The 24,064-nt window shown below is 36.1% G+C and overlaps 1 protein-coding gene across 1 annotated transcript in view; it reads left to right on the forward strand.

Moving 5' to 3' along the window:
- The window catches only part of ERO1B (endoplasmic reticulum oxidoreductase 1 beta), a 62,713-nt gene that overhangs the window by 32,649 nt on the left and 6,000 nt on the right, over positions 1-24,064 (forward strand). Inside the window, 9 exon segments of the mRNA XM_036828752.1 lie at positions 5,521-5,641; positions 5,779-5,825; positions 13,055-13,066; positions 15,004-15,030; positions 18,584-18,676; positions 18,789-19,035; positions 19,857-19,926; positions 22,137-22,223; positions 23,234-23,367. Coding sequence (XP_036684647.1) covers positions 5,521-5,641; positions 5,779-5,825; positions 13,055-13,066; positions 15,004-15,030; positions 18,584-18,676; positions 18,789-19,035; positions 19,857-19,926; positions 22,137-22,223; positions 23,234-23,367 — 838 coding nt within the window.

Here is a 24,064-nt window from a genome sequence, read left to right on the forward strand (position 1 = left end):
TGGAACAAATGGTAGTTCAGTAATAACTACCACTTCTTTTAACAGAAGATAATTGACGTGACTCAAAATTTTTTATCTATAGGAGAATACTCCCAGTAATTGTGTTGAGTAGGCTTAAGTCATTCATTTGGCCTCTCTCTACCTTTTACCTTGGTATTGTTATTTTGTGATGGTAGAAAAGAATTTGGGGTTCAACCATGCATAACTGAAAACAGGAAGCAGAAGTTCTTCTGAATTTTTAAAGCATCTAGCGTGGTTTGCTTTCTAAAGATTTTTAAAAGATTCTTATGTAGAATTGTGTTTTTAATGCAGTCTGTAATGGAATAAATTACAGGTCGCTTCTACAATAGTATGGTAAATTGAGAAGATGCTGGGAGAGGGAGTGTTATTACCGTGTTTTATATGGTTTCAGCAAGGAAATTGTTAAGACATCTGAACAAAGTTTTTTTCGATATGATAATGGGCAATTCATAAATACCCCTATTATGGTATTTAGAATTGGCAGCGGTTTTTTCAGAGCAAGCCGTTGTACCTGGGTAAGCACTCACATGGCTGACTGCTCTTTCATTTGCTTTTTGGTTGTCAATCTAATTATATTTCAGTGTTTAACACTCATAGTCACTTCTTTCCAAATTCTTATGTATTCTTTTATTAAAATATTCTGGATAGTGCTTATTTAACAGGTTTTCAGATTAAAAAATCATTTCTGTGAATATATATTTCTCTTTAGGTATTGAGTAAAAAATACTACTCAATTGTAGAGTTTACTTGCTATGATTAAATTGAGGTGTTCTATTACCTGTCATCAGTATAAATAGTCTTAATTAATTTTTCAATAGTAGCTTCTTAAATCGTAAAAGTGGAAGAGGTGTCCTATAAAAATTTCCGTAAAATCATCCTTTAAAATTTTTAGGATTACATATTAAAATAACTAGTTGTTTTTATATTTTTAAAATTAATTAATTAATTTTTGGCTGCATTGGGTCTTCGTTGCTGCGTGCGGGCTTTCTCTAGTTGTGGTGAGCGGGGGCTACTCTTTGTTGTGGTGTGCAGGCTTCTCACTGTGGTGGCTTCTCTTGTTGCGGAGCATGGGCTCTAGGCGCACGGGCTTCAGTAGTTGTGGCACGTGGGCTCAGTAGTTGTGGCTCGTGGGCTGTAGAGCGCAGGCTCAGTAGTTGTGGCGCACGGGCCTAGTTGCTCCGCGGCATGTGAGATCTTCCTGGACCAGGGCTCGAACCCGTGTCCCCTGCACTGGCAGGTGGATTACTAACTGCTGCGCCACGAGGGGAGCCCCTGTTTTTATATTTTATGTAATTCTTAAACACGTGAAACCATGCTACTAGTTGGATTACCACGATTCTCCTGGGTAGTAATGTTCATGTGTGTCCCAAAGATTTTTACCTACAGTTTAAAAAAAATACTATCAGAGTAGCTTTGGAGTCATTGTTTAGTTATTTCAGTATTCTAAAATCATTAGATTAGGGACTTCCCTGGTGGTCCAGTGGCTAGGACTCTGTGCTCCCAGTGCAGGGGGCCTGGGTTCGATCACTGGTCAGGGAACTAGATCCCGCATGCTGCAACTAAGACCCGACGCAGCTAAATAAATAAATAAATATTTAAAAATAAAATAAAATCATTAGCTTAAAACAAAAAATCTAAAGAATATTCACCCCAGTTTATTGGAATATAGTCAAACACCCCTGCTCTCTGCTGTTTTGTTTTTGGTTTTGTCATTTGAAAGGAAGATGATCCTCATAGATCAAATAATAGGTTTTTAAATAATTCAGTGGTTTAAGGTAAGCTGCTCTCCCTACCTCTATTTTTAATTTTTTTGATATTGTTGTTATGCTTGGCTTGCTGCTTCCTTTGCTTCAGGTTTCTGCTCAAATGTCACCTCCTCAGAGAAGCCTGCTGTCATAAAAGAGTAACCACTTTCACGCTCTATCTCTTTGCACTGCTGCCTGCTCCCAGAGTACTAAGAACTATGTGAGAAACATTATTTAGTTTATCTGTGTGTTGTCTGTCTTCATCTAGATTGTGAGCGACTTGAGAGCAAGGACCATGTCTTTTTCTTCACAACTGTATCCCTAGTACCTAGAACACTGCCTGGCCATGGTTCATGCCCAGTAAATATTTGCTCAATGAAGTAGTTAGTTCATAAATAACCTGAACAGTGTGATAGATTTTTACTTTTATTTTTCCCCTTAAAACAGGTTCATTAATACATTAAAAATATTGCTTAAAACACTAAGTTTCTAAATCTGGCTGTGTATCAGAATTACTTGGATACTTTATAAACTATAGATTCTCCTTGACTGAGGAAATTATGTTTTAATAGTGAGTTAGTAGCAGTTTGGGGTAGCAGTTGGAGATGGAAGCTTGTAGACTCAATCCTGAGTCCGTAACCTAATATTTTTTGTCTGTGTCCATAAGCAAAAAGCTTGCACGCTAAGTTGTCCTATGCAACCATTACGTATTAAGAGATATATGGGTTAGAAGGTGGGAAGGATGCCTGGCACCGTAGAGCATGCAGTGTGGCCTCGTAACACTAACACTAAATTAGGACAGTGAAAAGAAAATTCAACTAGGGAAAAAAGGTACTTTTTTGTACTTGAGGAGGAGGAAAAAATACTGGTTCAAGTTGGAATTCCCAGAATTAGGTATTTTGATTCAGTAGAAATTCTTTGAATCCTTAGGTGTTGGTTAGCATGGTCAAAAAGAAAGAATAACTTTGGAGCAGGTTTGTAGAGGGAGGAAAAAGAGAAAACTTTTTGAGGGAAGGACTTAGTGTAGGGATCCAAGAGCATTACCTGAACGTATGATACAGCTGTACAAATGGAAAGAAGTTATCGTTTGGGAACAATTTAATTATGATCATGTCACAGGTGGCCCTGGGACTAAGGATGGGTGTGTGTGTTTATAGGGAACCTCAGGCTGTGTATGCTTTCTCCCACATACGTTCCTCACTGTGGGTGTCATGAAATTCTTGTCAGTATAGGTCAGGGGTTGACAAACTTTTTCTTCTGTAAATGGGCAGACAGTAAATATTTTAGGCTTTGTGAACCATATGGTCTCTCTTGCAACTACTCAACTCTGCCGTAATAATGTGAAAGTGGCACATAAGCAAATGAACATGACTTGTGTTCCCATAAAACTTTCTTTACAAAAGTACACAGCAGACCAGACTTGGCCTGTGGGCCATAGTTTGCTGATAACGTTCTGTAGGTTAACAAAACACCTTTTTCATGATTTGAAAAAGTATAAAAATTTTTAAAACAACTTGATTTGGGAATTAAGGGAATACACACTAAGAACATTAAGAATGTAAGTTTACTTAAGTACTTTAAAAACTGATATAATTGATTTTACTCATGTGACTTTCTACTCCCTTAGAGTATATTTTAAATCCATGTACTTGAATATTTGAATCCAGGGTTTTTTTTTTTTCTTTGTTGGTTGTTTAGTTTAATTGGGCGAAGAGGTTGGTACTAATTCAGTCTTCACATTCATAAATGACTGTATGTAAGTGTAGGCTTATGTGCGTGCACACACGTTCTTTATACACGTGTATATACATGTATATGTCTGGGTACATATTTAATTAGTATTTCTAAAGCTTATATACATAACTGAGTCAATTTTGCCAGTGAACTTAATTGAGAACAACTCAAAGAAATTTAAAATATATAACAGAAGTTAGTGAACTGTAAAACTTAAAATTTTACTGTAAAATCCATATTTTATTAACTAAATGATTTGAATTTTTATTTTTCAATTAAGATTTTTTAAATTATTGTTTTAAGTCCTGATCAATAAATGTCCTTCGACAGTTTCTGTTCATCCATCTGTAAGTTAACGTTTTCTGTGCTTTAACTTACTTAGTGGAATATCTATGTAATAATGTTAGTGCTGGAAATAGAGCCAGGATTCTTCAAAATCATCTTTTCATTGTCTGTAAGTTAGATACCACTCATTTAGTAATGATAAGTTATGATTATCTTTGTACTCTTTATACATCACAAAAGTATCGGGTAGTTTTTTTTTGTTTTTTTTTTTAAATGTTTATTTTATTTTATATTTTTCTCAAATTTATTTATTTATTTATTTATGGCTGTGTTGGGTCTTCGTTTCTGTGCGAGGGCTTTCTCTAGTTGCGGCAGGCGGGGGCCACTCTTCATTGCGGTGCGCGGGCCTCTCACTATCGCGGCCTCTTTTGTTGCGGAGCACAGGCTCCAGACGCACAGGCTCAGTAGTTGTGGCTCACGGGCCCAGTTGCTCCGTGGCATGTGGGATCCTCCCAGACCAGGGCTCGAACCCGTGTCCCCTGCATCGGCAGGCAGATTCTCAACCACTGCGCCACCAGGGAAGCCCTATCGGGTAGTTTTTGAAAGGCATGGATCAGGATGCTGGTTTTTTTTCCCTTAAGATTATGGGTCATCTCAACCTATGGTCACTGAACGGCCAATGAATATTTTTGACTGAGAGGTAATGAAAGCGAGAGGGGCCATATTTTAATGACCATGTTTGTCTCTGTTTCAAGTCAGGTGTCTATATACCATTGATTTAATACCGTGACACCAAAAATTAGGAAACATTTACATAAAAGAATACATCCATGCCAACATACATAGCATTTCAGCTTATAGGTGGTATTAGCATAGATTTGTGAAGCATAGTCATTATAATTTTTCTGTAGATAGCAAAGCGTGTGCTTCCCTTTTCTACCCAGAATGTGACCATTAAGACCACTTTTCTTTATCTTTTGTATCCCGCAGAGATCTCTATCAAAATGTTGTCCAAATAGTGGAGATCTAGTAAATACTAATTTGAGTTTCAACACAGAAAATGGTTATTTAATTTTAAATGTGTTAATAAATTCTTGAAGTTGTGCCTACTCACCAATATGTTAACCAATTAATATGTTAACCAATATATTAACATTGGTAAAAATAAATTTGTAGCTTTTTTTTTTTTTTACTACAACATTGTGTAACTCTATGAATGATCGAATTTGAATCACAAAATTACTGCACCATTTACTTCCTAAGTCCAAGCAGAAAGTATCAGGGAAATCTTTTTTTTTTTTTTTTTTTTTAGATACAATATATGCAAACAAAATAAATGTTTCAAGTATGTGTTTAGGTAGATATATACTTAGGGGGGCAATCATGTAAAATATTAAGAACAGGTTATGATTCTGTTAGGTCTTTTCAGTCCTAGTGGTTAAAACTTAAGAAATGATTAATGCCTCTAATAAGGGTAAAGCCTGTTACATTACGTAAGAGGGCACTGAGCGTCCAAAAGAAAGGGAGCAGTTATTTTTCCTCTCTCAAGTTCAAGTTATTATAAGTCCTGGGTCAAGGACAGTCACAAGTGTGCTAACCACTCTACCATTTAAGTTGGAGATGACTTGAAAGCGTAGCATTTCTCTAACCTTTGGATAGTCCTGTTTGCTTTGTAATGGTAAATTTTAGATAAATAGTGAAATGTGGATGGTTTTATGAATTGTTTCTTGTTCAGATGAGAGATCTCCAGCTGCTCAGTATGTAGACCTTTTGTTGAACCCTGAGCGTTACACTGGCTATAAAGGGTCCTCTGCGTGGAGAGTGTGGAACAGCATCTACGAAGAAAACTGTTTCAAGTAACTGGAGGGGGTAGGGGAAGGAGGAGGATTGACTAGAGGGAGGGTGGAAGAAGGGGAATACTTGTTTCTCTTGGAAAAAATGACATCAAAATGTCAAACCATTTTATGTTTGAGTTTTGTATTTTCTTTTTCAGGCCTCGATCTGTTTATCGTCCTTTAAATCCTCTGGCACCCAGCCGAGGTGGGTTTTTGGTACATTTTCATGCTTTTAGAAATTGTTTACAAGATACCTTTGTAATTATATGTTGAGAAAATTTTCAACTATTTTATATTTTTGCTTAATTTGAATGATCAAAAGTATAAGATTAGTTCATAGTTAGGTCTCAAGATTTCCACGTTTTATATAATTACTGTCATTTATTGACTGCCTGATATGTGCCAGGCCCTAAACTAGGAGCTATATACAAAATAAATTAGAATATATGAGCAATCCATATATATTAGAGGTTCCTGGGGAACTGGTAAAAATCTGAATGCCCAGGCCCTGTCCCATACCAGTTGTCACAGTCTTTGGAATTCGGACCCAGGCGTTGGTTTTTTTTTAAGCTCTCCAGATGATTCCAGTATGCAGCCACTTTCAGAACCAGTGGCTCATAGTGTGCTTCTCCGACTTCAATACGCATACAAATCGCCTAGGAGCCTTGTTAAATGCAGGTTCTGATTCTGTAAGTCGTGGGTGGGACTTCCCAGGTGATGCCCAAGTGCTGATGGATGCATGGCGCTCCGATTCAGAAGGCGGCAGAGAAGTACCAGAAAGTTAGGTTGCCACTTTGCCACGTCAGACTGTTGAGCGCATGAAATGTGGCTGGTGTGAAACTAAATTTTACATTTTATGTCGTTTTAGTTCATTTCAATTTAAAAACTGAAGCAGTATAAAATATTTTTGCCGTTAAAGAGAACCTGATTGTTTTGGTAGAACTACTTTAACCCTTGCATCACAAAACAAATTGTTGATGTACTGCAGTGCATGTATACCTTTTACTTTTTAAAATGTGGATATTAGAAGACATTACAAATTTTTATTAGAAAAAAATTTTAATTACATACATGGCTGTTGTTATAGTTCTACGGGACAGCATTGTCGTACATAGTTGGAGGTTATTCAATATAAAATTATTAGGCATATCCTCAATCGATTCTCAATGAGGACTCAAAGCCTGGGAGCAGCCCTGTGATTGACGTGCCATTCTAATGCTTTCTTTAGACCAGGATTGATTTAGGAACTTGAATTTCCTGGTCTAGAGCCGTCTCTTTAGGCATTTCTCAGAACCGGAGAGACTTAGGAAGTTTGAATGAGTGGGCTGCTCTCAGATGTGCACTCACAGTATGGCCGATAGTCCTCCCAAATTCATCCTGAAACGGCTTGGGCAAGATAATCGGGGTGTGAAGAAGGTGTGCATGGCTTCTTACCCTTTGCCTCTTTTACTACTTTTACCTCATAACTTTTCCATTTTCAACTTAAATGTTTTTATTATACAAGATGTTATAAAAATTGAAACAATGCAAAAGTTACATAAAGTAAAAAGGGAACGCTTCCCCCACCCCTACCTGCCCCCACACACTTTTTCTTTTCCGTAGTACAGAGTTTGGAAGGTATCCTTTCAGACCTTTTCTATGATCACTTACTCTTTTTTTTTTTTTTTTAACATCTTTTTTTTGGCTGTGCTGGGTCATCATTACTGTGCGTGGGCTTTCTCTAGTTGTGGCGAATGGGGGCTACTGTTCGTTGCGGTGTGCGGGCTTCTCACTGTGGTGGCCTCTTGTTGCGGAGCACGGGCTCTAGACGTGCAGGCTTCAGTAGTTGTGGCTCGCGGGTTCTAGAGCGCAGGCTCAATAGTTGTGGCGCACGGGCTTTGTTGCTCCGCGGCATGTGGGATCTTCCCGACCAGGGCTCGAACCCGTGTCCCCTGCATTGGCAGGTGGATTCCTAACCACTGCGTCACTAGGGAAGACCTTTTTTTTTAACATCTTTATTGGAGTATAATTGCTTTACAATGTTGTGTTAGTTTCTACTGTATAACAAAGTGAATCATCTATACGTATACTATATCTCCCCATATCCCCTCCCTCTTGCGTCTCCCTCCCACCCTCCCTATCCCACCCCTTTAGGTGGTCACAAAGCACTGAGCTGATCTCCCTGTGCTATGCGGCTGCTTCCCACTAGCTATCTATTTTACATTTGGTAGTGTATATATGTCCAGGCTACTCTCTCACTTCGTCCCAGCTTACCCTTCCCCCTCCCCATGGCCTCAAGTCCATTCTCTACTTCTGCGTCTCTATTCCTGTCCTGCCCCTGGGACAGGACCTTTTTTTTTTCTTTTAGATTCCATATATATGGATCACTTACTCTTAAAGCAGAAAATATAATTGTTCATTGAATAAAAGCATCAAATCCTAAGAAATACTTCACTTCCAATGTTATGATAAACTAGAGACATGAGGCTGTAGGAAAGATGAAGAGAGGAAGGAAAGTGAATAGAGAAAAGGATAGAGGGAGGAAAGAGGAGCAGAGAAAAAACAAGTGTAGAAGAGGGAGACAAAAGACTAGGTAAGGGAGAGAAGGGGTCCTGGGTGATAAGTGGGTACCCCAGGAAGTAATGCAGTAGCTCTCGCTAATGCTGTTTATATGCTTTCTCCACTGAAACTGCCAATTGTCGATTAATGGCTGTTTACTATTTTTTTTTGAATTTTTGAATTTTATTTTTTTATACAGCAGGTTCTTATTAGTCATCCATTTTATACACATCAGTGTATGCATGTCAATCCCAATCTCCCAGTTCAGCACACCACCACCACCACCCGCCACCACTTTCCCCCCTTGGTGTCCATACGTTTTTTCTCTACATCTGTGTCTCACTTTCTGCCCTGCAAACTGGTTCATCTGTACCATTTTTCTAGGTTCCACATATATGCGTTAATATATGATATTTGTTTTTTTCTTTCTGACTTACTTCACTCTGTATGACAGTCTCTAGATCCATCCACGTCTTTACAAATGACCCAATTTCGTTCCTTTTTATGGCTGAGTAATATTCCATTGTATATATGTACCACAACTTCTTTATCCATTCGTCTGTCGACGGGCATTTAGGTTGCTTCCATGACCTGGCTATTGTAAATAGTGCTGCAGTGAACATTGGGCTGCATGTGTCTTTTTGAATTACGGTTTTCTCTGGGTATATGCCCAGTAGTGAGATTGCTGGGTCATATGGTGATTCTATTTTTAGTTTTTTAAGGAACCTCCATACTGTTCTCCATAGTGGCTGTATCAATTTACATTCCCACCAACAGTGCAAGAGGGTTCCCTTTTCTTCACACCCTCTCCAGCATTTGTTGTTTGTAGATTTTTTGATGATGCCCATTCTGACTGGTATGAGGTGATACTTCATTTTAGTTTTGATTTGCATTTCTCTAATAATTAGTGATGTTGAGCAGCTTTAATGTGCTTCTTGGCCATCTGTATGTCTTCTTTGGAGAAATGTCTATTTAGGTCTTCTGCCCATTTTTGGATTGGGTTGTTGGTTTTTTTAATATTGAGCTGCATGAGCTGTTTATATATTTGGGAGATTAATCCTTTGTCCGTTGATTCGTTTGCAAATATTTTCTCCCATTCTGAGGGTTGTCTTTTTGTCTTGTTTATGGTTTCCTTTGCTGTGCAGAAGGTTTTAAGTTTCATTAGGTCCCATTTGTTTGTTTTTGTTTTTATTTCCATTACTCTAGGAGGTGGATCAAAAAAGATCTTGCTGTGATTTATGTCAAAGAGTGTTATTCCTGTGTTCTCCTCTAAGAGTTTTATCGTGTCCGGTCTTACATTTAGGTCTCTAATCCATTTTGAGTTTACTTTTGTATATGGTGTTAAGGAGTGTTCTAATTTCATTCTTTTACATGTAGCTGTCCAGTTTTCCCAGCACCACTTATTGAAGAGACTGTCTTTTCTCCATTGTATATCGTTGCCTCCTTTGTCATAGATTAGTTGACCATAGGTGTGTGGGTTTATCTCTGGGCTTTCTATCTTGTTCCATTGATCTATATTTCTGTTTTTGTGCCGGTACCATATTGTCTTGATTATTGTAGCTTTGTAGTATAGTCTGAAGTCAGGGAGTCTGATTCCTCCAGCTCCACTTATTTCCCTCAAGACTGCTTTGGCTATTCGGGGTCTTTTGTGTCTCCATACAAATTTTAAGACTTTTTGTTCTGGTTCTATACAAAATGCCGTTGGTAATTTGATAGGGATTGCCTTGAATCTGTAGATTGCTTTGGGTAGCATAGTCATTTTCACAACATTGATTCTTCCAATCCGAGAACATGGTATATCTTTCCATCTGTTTGTATCATCTTTAACTTCTTTCATCAGTGTCTTATAGTTTTCTGCATACAGGTCTTTTGTCTCCCTAGGTAGGTTTATTCCTAGGTATTCTTTTTGTTGCAGTGGTAAATGGGAGTGTTTCCTTAATTCCTCTTTCAGATTTTTCATCATTAGCATATAGGAATGCAAGAGATTTCTGTGCATTAATTTTGTATCGTGCAACTTTACCAAATTCATTGATTAGCTCTAGTAGTTTTCTGGTGGCATCTTTAGGATTCTCTATGTGTAGTATCATGTCATCTGCACACAGTGACAGTTTTACTTCTTCTTTTCCAATTTGTATTCCTTTTATTTCTGTTTCTTCTCTGATAGCTGTGGCTAGGACTTCCAAAACTTTGTTGAATAATAGTGGTGAGAGTGGACATCCTTGTCTCGTTCCTGATCTTAGAGGAAATGCTTTCAGGTTTTCACTGTTGAGAATGATGTTTGCTGTGGGTTTGTTGTATATGGCCTTTATTATGTTGAGGTAGGTTCCCTCTATTCTCACTTTCTGGAGATTTTTTATCATAAAAGGGTGTTGAATTTTGTCAGAAGCTTGTTCTGCATCTATTGAGATGATCATATGGTTTTTCTTCTTCAGTTTGTTAATATGGTGTATCACATTGATTGATTTGTGTATATTGAAGAATCCTTGCATCCCTGGGATAAATCCCACTTGATCAAGGTGTATGATCCTTTTAATTTGTTGTTGGATTCTGTTATTTTTGTTGAGGATTTTTGCATCTATATTCATCAGTGATATTGGTCTGTAATTTTCTTTTTTTGTAGTATCTTTGTCTGGTTTTGGTATCAGGGTGATGGTGGCCTCATAGGATGAGTTTGGGAGTGTTCCTTCCTCTGCAATTTTTGGAAGTGTTTGAGAAGGATGGGTGTTAGCTCTTCTCTAAATGTTTGATAGAATTCACCTGTGAAGCCATCTGGTCCTGGGCTTTTGTTTGTTGGAAGATTCTTAATCACAGTTTCAATTTCATTACTTGTGATGGGTCTGTTCATATTTTCTGTTTCTTCTTGGTTCAGTCTTGGAAGGTTATACCTTTCTAAGAATTTGTCCGTTTCTTCCAGGTTGTCCATTTTACTGGCATAGAGTTGCTTGTAGTAGTCTCTTAGGATGCTTTGTATTTCTGCAGTGTCTGTTGTAACTTCTCCTTTTTCTTTTCTAATTTTATTGATTTGAGTCCTCTCCCTCTTTTTCTTGTTGAGTCTGGCTAATGGTTTATCAATTTTGTTTATCTTCTCAAAGAACCAGCTTTTAGTTTTATTGATCTTTGCTATTGTTTTCTTTGTTTTCTATTTCATTGATTTCCGCTCTGATCTTTATGATTTCTTTCCTTCTGCTAACTTAGGGTTTTGTTTGTTCTTCTTTCTCTAGTTCCTTTAGGTGTAAGTTTAGATTGTTTATTGGAGATTTTTCTTGTCTCTTGAGGTAGGCTTGTATAGCTATAAACTTCCCTCTTAGAACTGCTTTTGCTGCATCCCATAGGTTTTGGATCATCGTGTTTTCATTGTCGTTTGTCTCTAGGTAGTTTTTGATTTCCTCTTTGATTTCTTCAATGATCTCTTGGTTATTTAGTAACATATTGTTTAGCCTCCATGTGTTTGTGTTTTTTACATTTTTTTCCCTGTAATTCATTTCTAATCTCATAGCGTTGTGGTCAGAAAAGACGCTTGATATGATTTCAATTTTCTTAAATTTACTGAGGCTTGATTTGTGACCCATGATGTGATCTATCCTGGAGAATGTTCTATACGCACTTGAGAAGAAAGTGTAATCTGCTGTTTTTGGATGGAATGTCCTATAAATATCAATTAAATCTATCTGGTCTATTGTGTCATTTAAAGCTTGTGTTTCCTTATTAATTTTCTGTTTGGATGATCTGTCCATTGGTGTAAGTGAGGTGTTAAAGTCCCCCACTATTATTGTGTTACTGTCCATTTCCTCTTTTATAGCTGTTAGCAGTTGCCTTATGTATTGAGGTGCTCCTGTGTTGGCTGCACAAATATTTACAATTGTTATATCTTCTTCTTGGATTGATGCCTTGATCATTATGTAATGTCCTTCCTTGTCTCTTGTAACATTCTTTATTTTAAAGTCTGTTTTATCTGAGTATTGCTACTTCAGCTTTCTTTTGATTTCCATTTGCATGGAATATCTTTTTCTATCCCCTCACTTTCAGTCTGTATGTGTCCCTAGGTCTGAAGTGGGTCTCTTGTAGACAGCATGTATATGGGTCTCGTTTTTGTGTCCATTCAGCAAGCCTGTGTCTTTTGGTTGGAACATTTAATCCATTCACGTTTAAGGTAATTATCAATATGTATGTTCCTAGTACCATTTTCTTAATTGTTTTGGGTTTGTTTTTGTAGGTCCTTTTCTCCTCTGTGTTTCCCACTTAGAGAAGTTCCTTTAGCATTTGTTGTAGAGCTGGTTTGGTGGTTAATATTCTTAACTGTGTTTCTTCCACACTATTCCTGGCTTCCACAGCTAGCTTTCCAACATCTTTTTTCCAAAAATGAAATTTTCTGTCAGTATTCCACATGTAAAGCTAATCAAGACAGGGCTGCTGTGGAGCCTGAAAGCCCAGCCTTCTGGACTCTTCCCCACGTCTAGGCAGCCCTATAGCCCCTGCGGGGATGCTTGCACTGACTAGAGTTTGGGAAGTGCTTTTATTAAGGTGAATATGTGCTGAGGAGCAGTAACTTAAAAAAGAAAAGTACTCCAGTCTGGAAACACATGTTCAGAGAGAAGTGTGCATAATGACTAAAGGAGTGACTGTATATTTGTTAATTATTGAAACTAGTGGTCTTTATGATTGTTTAGTTACTCTCTGATACTATTTATTGCATAAAACATGTGTGAAAATCTTTTACTCTTTGGCCTATATTCTGATTAAGAAGTCTTATTTGCAGGGTAACTACACACTGAGCAAGGTTCATGGTATAATTAATAGTTTAACACATAGTAAGTTTTAATCCCATAAATAAATAGGATTGGAATCTGAACTGTGTAAGATATTTTCTAAAATCCTGTCTATTATTTTCTCTTTTAGGAGAAGATGATGGTAAGTTAAAAGTCTCATTTTATGTTTGATTCAAATGTAGAAGAAATGCCTTTAATGATCAAAATTGGATTTTTTCCTGTTTTTAATTCAAAAGAAAGTATCCTTTTTTTTTTTTTCAGAAAATAGCTACCAATCAATGGTGACCAAAAAAATAAGAGTGTTTTTTATAATTTAAAGTTACCCTATGTTAAGGACTTCCCTGGTGGCACAGTGGTTAAGAATCTGCCTGCCAGTGCAGGGGACACGGGTTCGATCCCTGGTCCGCGAAGATCCCACATGCCGTGGAGCAACCAAGCCCGCACCACAACTACTGAGCCCGTGCTCTAGAGCCCACAAGGCACAGCTACTGAAGCCCGCGTGCCTGGATCCCGTGCTCCACAACGAGAAGCCACCGCAATGAGAAGCCCGTGCACCGCAACAAAGAGTAGCCTCCGCTCGCTGCAACTAGAGAAAGCCCGCACACAGCAACCAAGACCCAACACAGTCAAAAATAAATAAATAAATAAATAAATTTATTTTAAAAAATAAATAAAGTTACCCTATGTGTCAAGGGCACTGTGATGGGCATTGTAAAGGATAGAAAGATGTATAAAACATGCCTTCCCTCTAGGAGCTAAAAATATGTATAGTAGGAATGATAAGCACTGTACTTAAGTGATAATAAAGAAGTATTACATACATAATACAACAGTAGGTGGTGTAGCTCTTCAGAGGTAGAACAGATCCTGCCTCACTGGGAAAATTTACTGGAGGAGGTGGCATTTGAGATGGACTTGAATGATGGACTGATTTAAAGCCAGTAGAATTTAAAAAAAAAAAAAAAAAAAAAAAAAAAAGCCAGTAGAATTGGATAGTGTGTGCTACTTGGATGACAGCATGGACCAAGGGGTTGAGAAAGGAAAAACAAGGCATGTTAGGGGAGAGTAGGAAAGACTTCATATATGGGGTAATTTAAAATTAGAAAGATGAGTAGAGGCCAGATTATTGAGGACCTTAGGAGCTAGACTTTTCCTGTTAGCATTTGGGGCTTTTTGAGTGAACAAGTGAGATAATGATGTTTTGTGTAAGAGTATCATCTCAGTAAGAGTATGTTGAATGAATGATTCTCTAGGAAGATGTTTGTGTTGTTTTACTAAGGGTGAAGACTCTCAGGAGGCAAAGTACTTCTCCACCATTTAATTTATCCCCTAGACTCCTTGCTCAGCTCGCCTATGTGTTGAGTTTTTATCATCATGCTTTGCTTTTTGCAATTAAAATAAAATAAGGATGAGTAAATTAGGAAGTATGTTAACTGTTTTTATCTTTATTGACTGCCATTTTTCTTTTCACTCAGAACAATATTGGGCTAGAAATAGTTCTTTTAGCATAGTACACAAGGAAGGCCCCTTCATATTCTGGTCGTTAACTTTTCTGAAGAATTATTTTGAAAATTAGGGAACTTTTTTATTATCTCTTAAAACTTAGTAGTTTTAAATAATTGAGGAAATATACTTAGGTTTATTGCTCGGGAAAAATGGAATTAATTTGATTTTCATATTAATTATAATTCACTTTTTTCCTGGAAGTTTTGAATAATGCTATGGTTATCATCAAAAGCAAATTTAAGATTGTTTCTCCTCATACTTATGGCTATTTAAGCCTTCAAGTGAATAAGGTTTACATAATATTTTGACTGGAAGTTTTCTCAAAAATTTTACAAGTCAAAATGTCATTTGTAAGAACTTCTTCCTAAAACTACTTCAGTTACTTTTGGACTTTATTTTCTAGAACCATATGCCTGTTTTTCCATTACACATGAGCAGTGGACATATTCCTTAATCTGTCATGAGAAATATTTTATAGACTAAATTTATTCTTATTTATGAATGACCATTTAAACATTTTAACCCAATTCTGTGTGTGTGTATAATTTTGATTGTTTTTGTTTTGTTTTTTAGGAGAATCGTTCTACACGTGGCTAGAAGGTAAATTTAATGTCTGCATTTTAAATTTATTGGCATCTTGCAAAAAATGAATTGATTTATTTAATATATATTTGTAAGTTTTAGGATTCATTAAATCTTGACAGTGTTTGAAAGAAAATAACATGTTTTAGGTTATTATAGTTGAGGATAAAATTATTTGAAAATTTTGAGGCTATTGGTCAACTAAAAACCAGTGTTATGGACATATACAGGGCAGATGCGGTCATCAGGGTTCCAGAACTGGTTCCCAGTCTTATTTCCATTCTGTATGTAATACTCATCCAAACTACTTTTCTAGTAACCACTATGCAGGTCTGTTTTTTTAAGTAGAGGCATTTTTTTTGGAAGGAAGTACTTTTTTTTATATATGAAATTAAGGGAAGATGAATTTGAATTCAGAAGATTTTAAACATGTTTACACATGTAGTCTAAACTTGTCTAACTAAAGGATAAAGTAATATAGATCCCAATATATCAGATACCTTCACATTCTTATATTTTCTAGTGTTGAAGTTATGAAACGTTATTAATGGAAAGCTGAAACATTCTAGGATTTTAACAACTTTGGTTAATAACTGGATATATGATGCTTTTAAAAAATTTAGCAAATTGCTATTAATTTATGAAACCAAAAGTTCAAATATATTAATGAAAGATAAGCAAGTTGAATGACACTGGAAAATGGATATTTCATAGCCATAACCTTATAGGAACTCTACTGAGTTAAACTAAGCACTTAATTCCATTTTATCTTTGTTAATCAGTCGTGTTAACTTATGAATGTGATTTCTCTTTATTTTTTAATGAACTTTTTTTGTTTTTTTTTTTTTTTTTTGGCTGTGTTGGGCCTTCGTTGCTGCACACGGGCTTTCTCTAGTTGTGGCGAGCAGGGGCTACTCTTCGTTGCGGTGCGCGGGCTTCTCATTGCGGTGGCTTCTCTTGTGGAGCACGGGCTCTAGGCATGCAGGCTTCAGTAGTTGTGCACGCAGGCTCAGTAGTTGCGGCTCGCGGGCTCTAGAGCTCAGGCTCAGTAGTTGTGGCACGTGGGCTTAGTTGCTCCGTGACATGTGGGATTTTCCCAGACCAGGGATCGAACCTGTGTCCCCCGCATTGGCAGGCAGATTCTTACCTACTGCGCCACCAGGGAAGCCCAATGAACTATTTTTGATGTGCAAATACTGCTAGGAATTATATTGATAAATGGCCAGTGTGGGAAGAGATGATCATCTTTGTTTAATTAGCTTTATTTTAAGAGCACAAATTGTGAAAAGTAGTATTTAGGTTAAAAGAGGTGGTCAGAGACTCTGCGTATTGATAATGGAGGATGAGAATGGAATTTATGGGCAGTACCGGATTCTAGGGTATACTATATCAACCACTCTCCTAGTATCCTATTGATGGGAGTCCCTGAATACTGATAGATGGTCCAGCGAGCACTCCTATTTATAGGCAACTGGCTCAACTTTTCTGAGATTGAGTTTCCTGATCTGGGGCACGAGAGTGGCACTGGCCATCCAGCTTACCTACACTGTGAGTGTAGATGACGCCTGTGAAAACTGCTTTGAAAATCACTAAGCAATGCACAAATGCCAGATAACAGTGTTACAGTGTATCTAGCCCTTTCCTGAGAGAAAAAGTTATATATTGGTGTCCTGTAGTTCAGTTGATGAAAATGAATTTGAATGAAATTGAATCCAAAAGAGGAAGAGGAGAACCACTTTCTAAATTGAATAGTTGGATTTGCCAGGCATTAGGGCTGGCAGCAGACCGCAGGCGGGGAGCACCTCTCCAGCACTTTCTGCTAAGAGTGTTGTGTGTCTTCTTGGTGCATTCACTTGGCTCATCTTTTATTATTAAGATTTTGCTTGAAGTTACCGAATTTTCACAGTTTACAGGAGTACATATCTACTCCTTCCTTCCCTCTTACCACCCATTCCCTTTCAGGTAAGGGGCTTTGTGGGCTTTGCAAATTAGAATTCCCTCCTAGTTTTCATGTTCTCATTTTTAGGCATATGAATTTTCATGAGCTTTGCTTTGCCTATTTTCCCTTCTCTTGTCTTTAGATATCTCACTGCTTAGAGAAGTAGGTTGGAAGGAAGAGAAAGTGAACTTCAAATCTGATCATTTTAGTACTTGATAACAGATTTGATTAAAAGTTTTACTAGAGAAGTTAATACCTAATGTTCTATCAAAGTTATTCATATTGTTTATATTCCTTGTTACCATAAACATTCAAATTTGGCCATATACTTTTATGAAGAAGCCACAAAGTAGAACTGAATTTCTGCCTTTTGGTCTCTATCCATGATGATGAGAATATTCTAGGGAAAATTCTGAATTAGGGAATGAGATCTCAAAATAATTATTTTTTCCTATTAGAAGCTACTTGCTTCAGAGCCATCTATGGTAGAACATAAAGGGAGAGTAAGTTGAAGATCTAAAAGATCCTGAAAGGATGCAAAGTAAGCCACATACATACTCTTAACATTTTAAAAATCCTTCAGCATATAAATGAGATTATTTCTTAGTTTCCACTGTTGAAGCCCATTTTTCCCCATAGAGTAAAAAAGTAAAAAAACCGAAAAGCAAAAAAGACAAAAACAAACTCTGTTGGGTGGTAGGAAAGGGGAAAAGCTAATTGTTCTGCATCTAGTGTGGATTCTTAAAACTTTTTGCATTTTTATTTATTTTTAAATTTTTCTATAAAGAATATTTTCTAAAAATGTTTCTCTTTTTTCACTGTGGTAAAATATACACAGTATAAAATTTACCCTCTTAAGCATTTCAAAATTTATTTAATAGCATTAAGTTCATTCACAATGTGTATTACTCTTATAATAAGAGAAAATATTTTTAAATGGAGGCGGGGGTTGGATAGGATGGCGAAATTATCTTGACCTCTGTTTTGAGCAAAAGCCTGTATGGCTTAAGAAGGCTACATAAAATAAATTTCCATCATATTCCTGAACTCCATCTTGATATGGTTTTTCCAAGTTTTGGCTCCTTACCTGTGGAACATACAGTTAAGTAGAATTAGGGAATTCCAGGGCAAAGGATTAGTAAGACACACTAAAGAATCTGGAGGAAGGAGAGAAATAGAATTCAGTCTCTTCTTCCTCCACTAACAAGTAGGTTGAAATAAAGAACATCTATAGGGAAGGGAAAAGGAGAAACAGCTATTGTTACACCAAAGCAGTGACTTTATATCTGCTTTAGTTTAGCCTAAACCACAAAAAATCTGTGCTGTTGCCTTCTGGGTAACATGAGGACTTTTCCAAGTGCATCCATAGTGTTTGGACCTCCAGTAGCCCAGACATTTATATCTTACTCTGCACTAAGTTATCATACTCAGTTAACTCCATTCTGAAGTCAGAATCTTATTTTATCTTCTAGTGACAGTATCTCAATCTAATTATTTTATATTAGTCCTTGATTTGTTTTTAATGTCCTCGAATCTTAACTTTAAAAATAAGCCCGTGTACCTAATCCTCTTGATTCAGTATTTTTGTTATCTAAATGGATGTGATTTCTTTTTCACTATTTTTCTGAATAGGTTTGTGTTTGGAGAAAAGAGTCTTCTATAAGCTTATATCGGGACTTCATGCTAGTATCAATTTACATCTATGCGCAAATTATCTTTTGGAAGGTAATCAGATTTTTTCTATTAGTATAAAAATTGTTGGGGAAAAATACATATTCTCTATAGAGCAAAAATCCTGTTTATTAAGAGGGTATAATATATTTCTCTTTCTCTTTAGAAACCTGGGGTAAACCTACCTGGGGACCTAATATGAAAGAATTTAAACGCCGCTTCGACCCTGTGGAAACCAAGGGAGAAGGCCCAAGAAGGCTAAAGAATCTGTACTTTTTATATTTAATTGAGCTTCGAGCTTTATCAAAGGTGGCCCCGTACTTTGAGCGCTCAATTGTCGATCTTTACACTGGAAATGTAAAAGAGGATGCCGACACAAAAACCCTTCTACTGAATATCTTTCAAGATACAAAGTAAGAATTGAATTGTCAGTGATCTGAAATTCTCCACTCTGTAGCTGATTGAGGTAGTTCTTGAAATAATGATACAACAAAAACTGACTCCTGAAAGTTAGTTAGGAAAAGGGAGAATTAGAACTGAGAAGGAAAGTGTTCCATAGAATGGCAGTGTTTTGAAAATATTTCTAAAAATGTTGACTGAAAAGCGTCTATAAAGCTTTGTTGCGTAAACTTTCACACTTGAGAATAGGCTGTATTTTTAAATATAACTTTAAATTTTATGTAGTACCAAAATTTAATGCTACTTTAATGTTCTTTCTACCAATTTTGTATTCTTCCAGTTGCTACTTAAATTCAGATGGTAATATGTGCTAGCATAAGGATAGATTACCTAAGAGGACATTAGCCTTACATTCTACAATATAACCCTAAAAAAAACATCCTGGGTGTATAAAACTGCACTTTACTGATTGTTAAAAATGAGCACAGAGGAGAGTTGGGTTAAGAAATGTCTAAGGTAACTTATGCATTAAGTTTTTAAAAATGTTTTAAAATGTTTAGAGTTTTGTACATTTTTTCACACAAATTGTTTTTAGTTAATTTTTTAGGTTATTTTTGTCACGTAATTTCTTCAAAACATTACGCGCTCATAAATTACAAAGCCCTCTTTATCTTGCTTTACTCTTTGATTGAATAGTTTAAACTGTTTGCCACCTTCCCACATTACCAAACCTTACACATGAGTAAATTCTGAATTTTAAATATTTGTAGGGATAGAAAATTCTACCAGAGCTTGAATTTTCCATCTGTAGCTTATAATATTTTCATTTCATCAGGTCCTTTCCCATGCACTTTGACGAGAAATCCATGTTTGCAGGTGACAAAAAGGGGGCCAAATCGTTAAAGGTAAAAAGTTCTTGACTGGGGGGACCGGGTGGGGAACAGTTTACTGGTTGTGTTTTAATCCTGTTCATCTAAACTTTCTTTCTCAGTTCTCCATCTTGTTGGTCTGATTGGATTTTACTATAAATGATACAGAAAGCTCTTTCTCAATTCCTTTTCTCCTTTCTAGTTTGCCCAACTGCTTAGTGAATCCTCAGTCATACCTCTAATGACACCTTTGTAAATGTCTTTTCAAAAGGCATCATTTTGAAAGTTTTCTTACTTTCTTTTCTTTCATTTACTTATTGCTGTTTTGATGCGTCTTAAAAAAAATCATGCACTGTTAGACACTTTGAAGGCAGTAAATAGTATATTTTCTAATGTTTATTTTACAAAATGTTACAGTTTTGAAACTAGTATGTTTTTGTCCTAATGGACTAACATATAAGGCAAAAATTACCTGTTGACCTGTGATGTCAGAAGGAGACTATATTTTAGGAACATTATGCAACTTCATGTTACAAGCACTTGGTTTTCATTTGCTTGCAGTAATTAAGGAATACACTGTACCCTTACAGTGTTCATAAAAGTATTTGAAATTGACTGGCAAATAGTCTTCTACCACAGCTCCACAATTTTTTATATGCGATTCTGAAATCCAAAAAGCCCCAAAAACTGGAACATTTTTCTTATGTTTGGTACAAATTAATTTATTAGCAAAACCTAACCTGAACTGGTGTAAGGATATTTGTAGTGTTTTTTAAAAAATTCTGCTTTGTATGAATATTCTTACATTTTGTTGCAAAAACAATCATGTATTTGATTACAGGGTGTTGCCATACACTCTGGTGGGGTGTTTCATAATACGTAGTGTTATGTACTACGTTACTAAAATCTCAAAACTTCTGAATTCTGAAACACATTTGGCCCCGAGATGTTTTAGATGTGGATATGCTGCAAGAATGAATACATTAGTAAGAGTTCCTTGGTATTTCTGAAATGAAGTAATTTAGCCACAACTATATTTTAGTTTTGGAAGGTTGTTTTGTTTTATGGTTGTTTTAGAGGTATATTAGTATTACAGTATTTAACATCATGCTAATTCATTTTTGTAATGCTTCCTATTTTCTTAGTGTTTATACAAATATTATACTTCTGATCAAGACAACTATAATTACGTATCTTTTTATAGATGAGGAAGGTAAGACTGAGAACAGAGTAAGGTTTCACAGCTAGCTTTCAAGTTATAAAATGCTGGAAATTTGGTTTCCTATTTTTCAAAGGTGTAGAAAGGAGAATATAAGTCCGTTTTTCCATCTGCTCCAAAGAACATGAATTACATGAGAATGGAGAGCAAAGGAGTTTTTGTGTTCTATTTATGTTGTCTTTCTTTTGGCCAAGGTATTGATTCCTCCAAACGCTTTAAGTTTTCAGGTGACTCACTCCAGCTCTTTGCAATAAACTGTTTACCTCGGTGCAATAAAATGATTTTTATTTTCTATGTTTGCCCTGTGAAAAAGATGAGGGAACTTTCTCTTAGCTAGTTTTGTCCTCAGAGAAGGTGAGACTCACCTTAGAGTCACAGAAACCCATGCACAGATGCCCATCTTAACTGTGTGGGAAGCTAATACAGCAAAAGTCGAGGATCCAGTAAGCAAGCATCCCTGGAGAAGTTGCCTTAGCAAATGTGGGGGACTGTGAGATCACAGACCCCTTGTATAGCCCTGTGATCATTGGTGCTGATGGAGTATATGCTATAAACATGGTGTGGTCCTAAGGAGGGAGATGGACACTGATTATTGTTCTAGGACCAGCTTTCTGATTTAGACTCACACAAAGCAATGCATCAAAAATAAATGAAACATAATATAGTTGTATTTACCACTGGTTGTACACAGATATCAAATGGAAGCAGCAGTTAAGCTCCTTCAAAGTAAAAACCGTGTATTATTTACTTTGGTGTCCCCTGTAGGGTACGTGTTGGTGCTTTGCGTGGAGTGGCCCCTGAATCAAAAGTTTGTTGAATTAATATGTAGAATGAATTTTATAAACTGTCATTAATGTTAGCTGTTTTATGTGCCATGTTGTGCTATACAAATTCAAATACTTCTCTTCTTCATTGTTGAAAAACACAACTCATTCATTAATAAGCTTCAAAACTTTTATTATAATTCAGACAAATGCAGTTTAATTTTAAATGTCTAATTAGAATGAACATATTTTCTGCTTGTTAGGAGGAATTCCGGTTACATTTCAAGAATATCTCCCGTATAATGGACTGTGTTGGATGTGACAAATGCAGGTTATGGGGGAAATTACAGGTTTGTGTGTTGTCTTCTGTTTTGAAACTGTTACTAACCTTAAGTTTCTCCACTGAGAAGTTGAAAGTTTTTATTTACTAAAATGTCCTCATTGTTCATTGAATTAGAGATCCAAAGTGTGGTTTTTCTATTTTATTTATAAAAACAATTAATATTAGACTCTGTGTTATATGTGTATGTATTAGGATGTTTTTCCTATTATTGTAGGTTAATGATCTTAGGTTTATTGTATCTGTTTCTGTAGGTACAATCTCAGATTCATTTTTGAAGTTGCTGGTTACAAATAGAGTGTATTGATATTTTATATACCTATATAAAAGGTAAAATATAATTATATAAGAAATTTAATTATCAAATTTTGGTCACTGAATTTGTATCAATGATCAAAAGAAGGAGGCCCCCTAGTCACAAAATAGGAAAGTTCTGCCCAGCAGGCCCATTTCCCTAAATATTTCAGTGTAAAAAGGATTGTGTGATTATTTTCTCTTATCTTTTTACAAAGATGATATTAAGTCATAGAAAGTCAAGAGACAGAATTTTTTTAATGGAGGATACAATGAAATCAGATTTTTCTTTTTCTCTGTTGCTAATAATTGAGAAATTATTAAGTGTAGGTATCACTATACCTATAAACTTATGCTGATTTCTAAGTTTTGAATTGCTATGGGCTGTAAAGAATGCTTTCAAAGTTACATATTGAACATTGTAATCCTAATGTGATATTGTCTACATTAAAAAAAAAAAAGGCATTTTAGTAATTTGGAATAGTAGGATATGTATCCAAAAAGTGTTAAACTATTCAGATTTCCTTAACAGCTTAGATAAATTTATCATATGCATAGTCTGTGAGGAAGTAGAAACTGTATTTTACATAGTTGAACATTTTGGTGAAAAGTTCAGTTCATATGAATTTCCTGACTTCTCATCACAGTGACTGAGTATTCCTTTAAACCTTTATAGCAGTTATTATTATATGAATTTAATTGAAAGTTTATCACTATTTTCTTTAGACTCAGGGTTTAGGAACTGCCCTGAAGATATTATTCTCAGAAAAAGAAATCCAAAAGCTTCCAGAGAACAGCCCATCTAAAGGCTTCCAACTCACTCGACAGGAAATAGTTGCTCTTTTAAATGCTTTTGGAAGGTAAGAACTGTTTTCATAGTGAAGACTTTTGATTCCCCTGCTGGTTTCAACAAACTGTAAAGATCATCTTCTTTGCTAAAGTAGTCCGTTTTGTTTTGTTTTGTTGACAAAGGGGGGGGCATTATTGTCATATAGCATCACACCTGCACTCACAAGCCGGTTTCTCTACAGGTTACAGGAAAAAGTAATAGTTTCAAATTGCCAGCATTTCCTAGTTTGCCTTCTCAATTTTGTGGGGAAATATTCTCCTAATAAAATTCTCTTTAGCTGGTTTTAACTTGTTCGAGTACAATAGCAGGAGTAAGGAGAGTTTGGCTCAGAAGGTGAGGAAAGAAAAAGACATTAAACCTTTCAGCTGCTCTGTGTCTTAATCTGAGGAGGCATTTTTCTTTCACTCATTTTTCCCCCGTTGTTTTCTGTGTACATACATACAGTTTGCTTTTTGTTTATACCACAGATGGTTTCAAAAATAATTTGAATTTGCCTATAGAGATACATGCAGTACCAACTAAGTGAAGAATACAGAAGAGAAGGAAAAGAATCAGAGAAAGTCAGAGAAAACAATACTATACTGCCCTGGGAAAAAAGGCAAAGTCAAATCAAGGAAGAATTTAAAAAATAATAATAAATAAAGAACAAAGTAATACAGAGATTCTTATGTTTTCTTAACATGCATTTTTAAGTTAAAAAGAGGCAG

Source organism: Balaenoptera musculus, chromosome 16 (genome assembly GCF_009873245.2).
Source record: "Balaenoptera musculus isolate JJ_BM4_2016_0621 chromosome 16, mBalMus1.pri.v3, whole genome shotgun sequence".
Taxonomy (NCBI): Eukaryota; Metazoa; Chordata; class Mammalia; order Artiodactyla; family Balaenopteridae; genus Balaenoptera; species Balaenoptera musculus.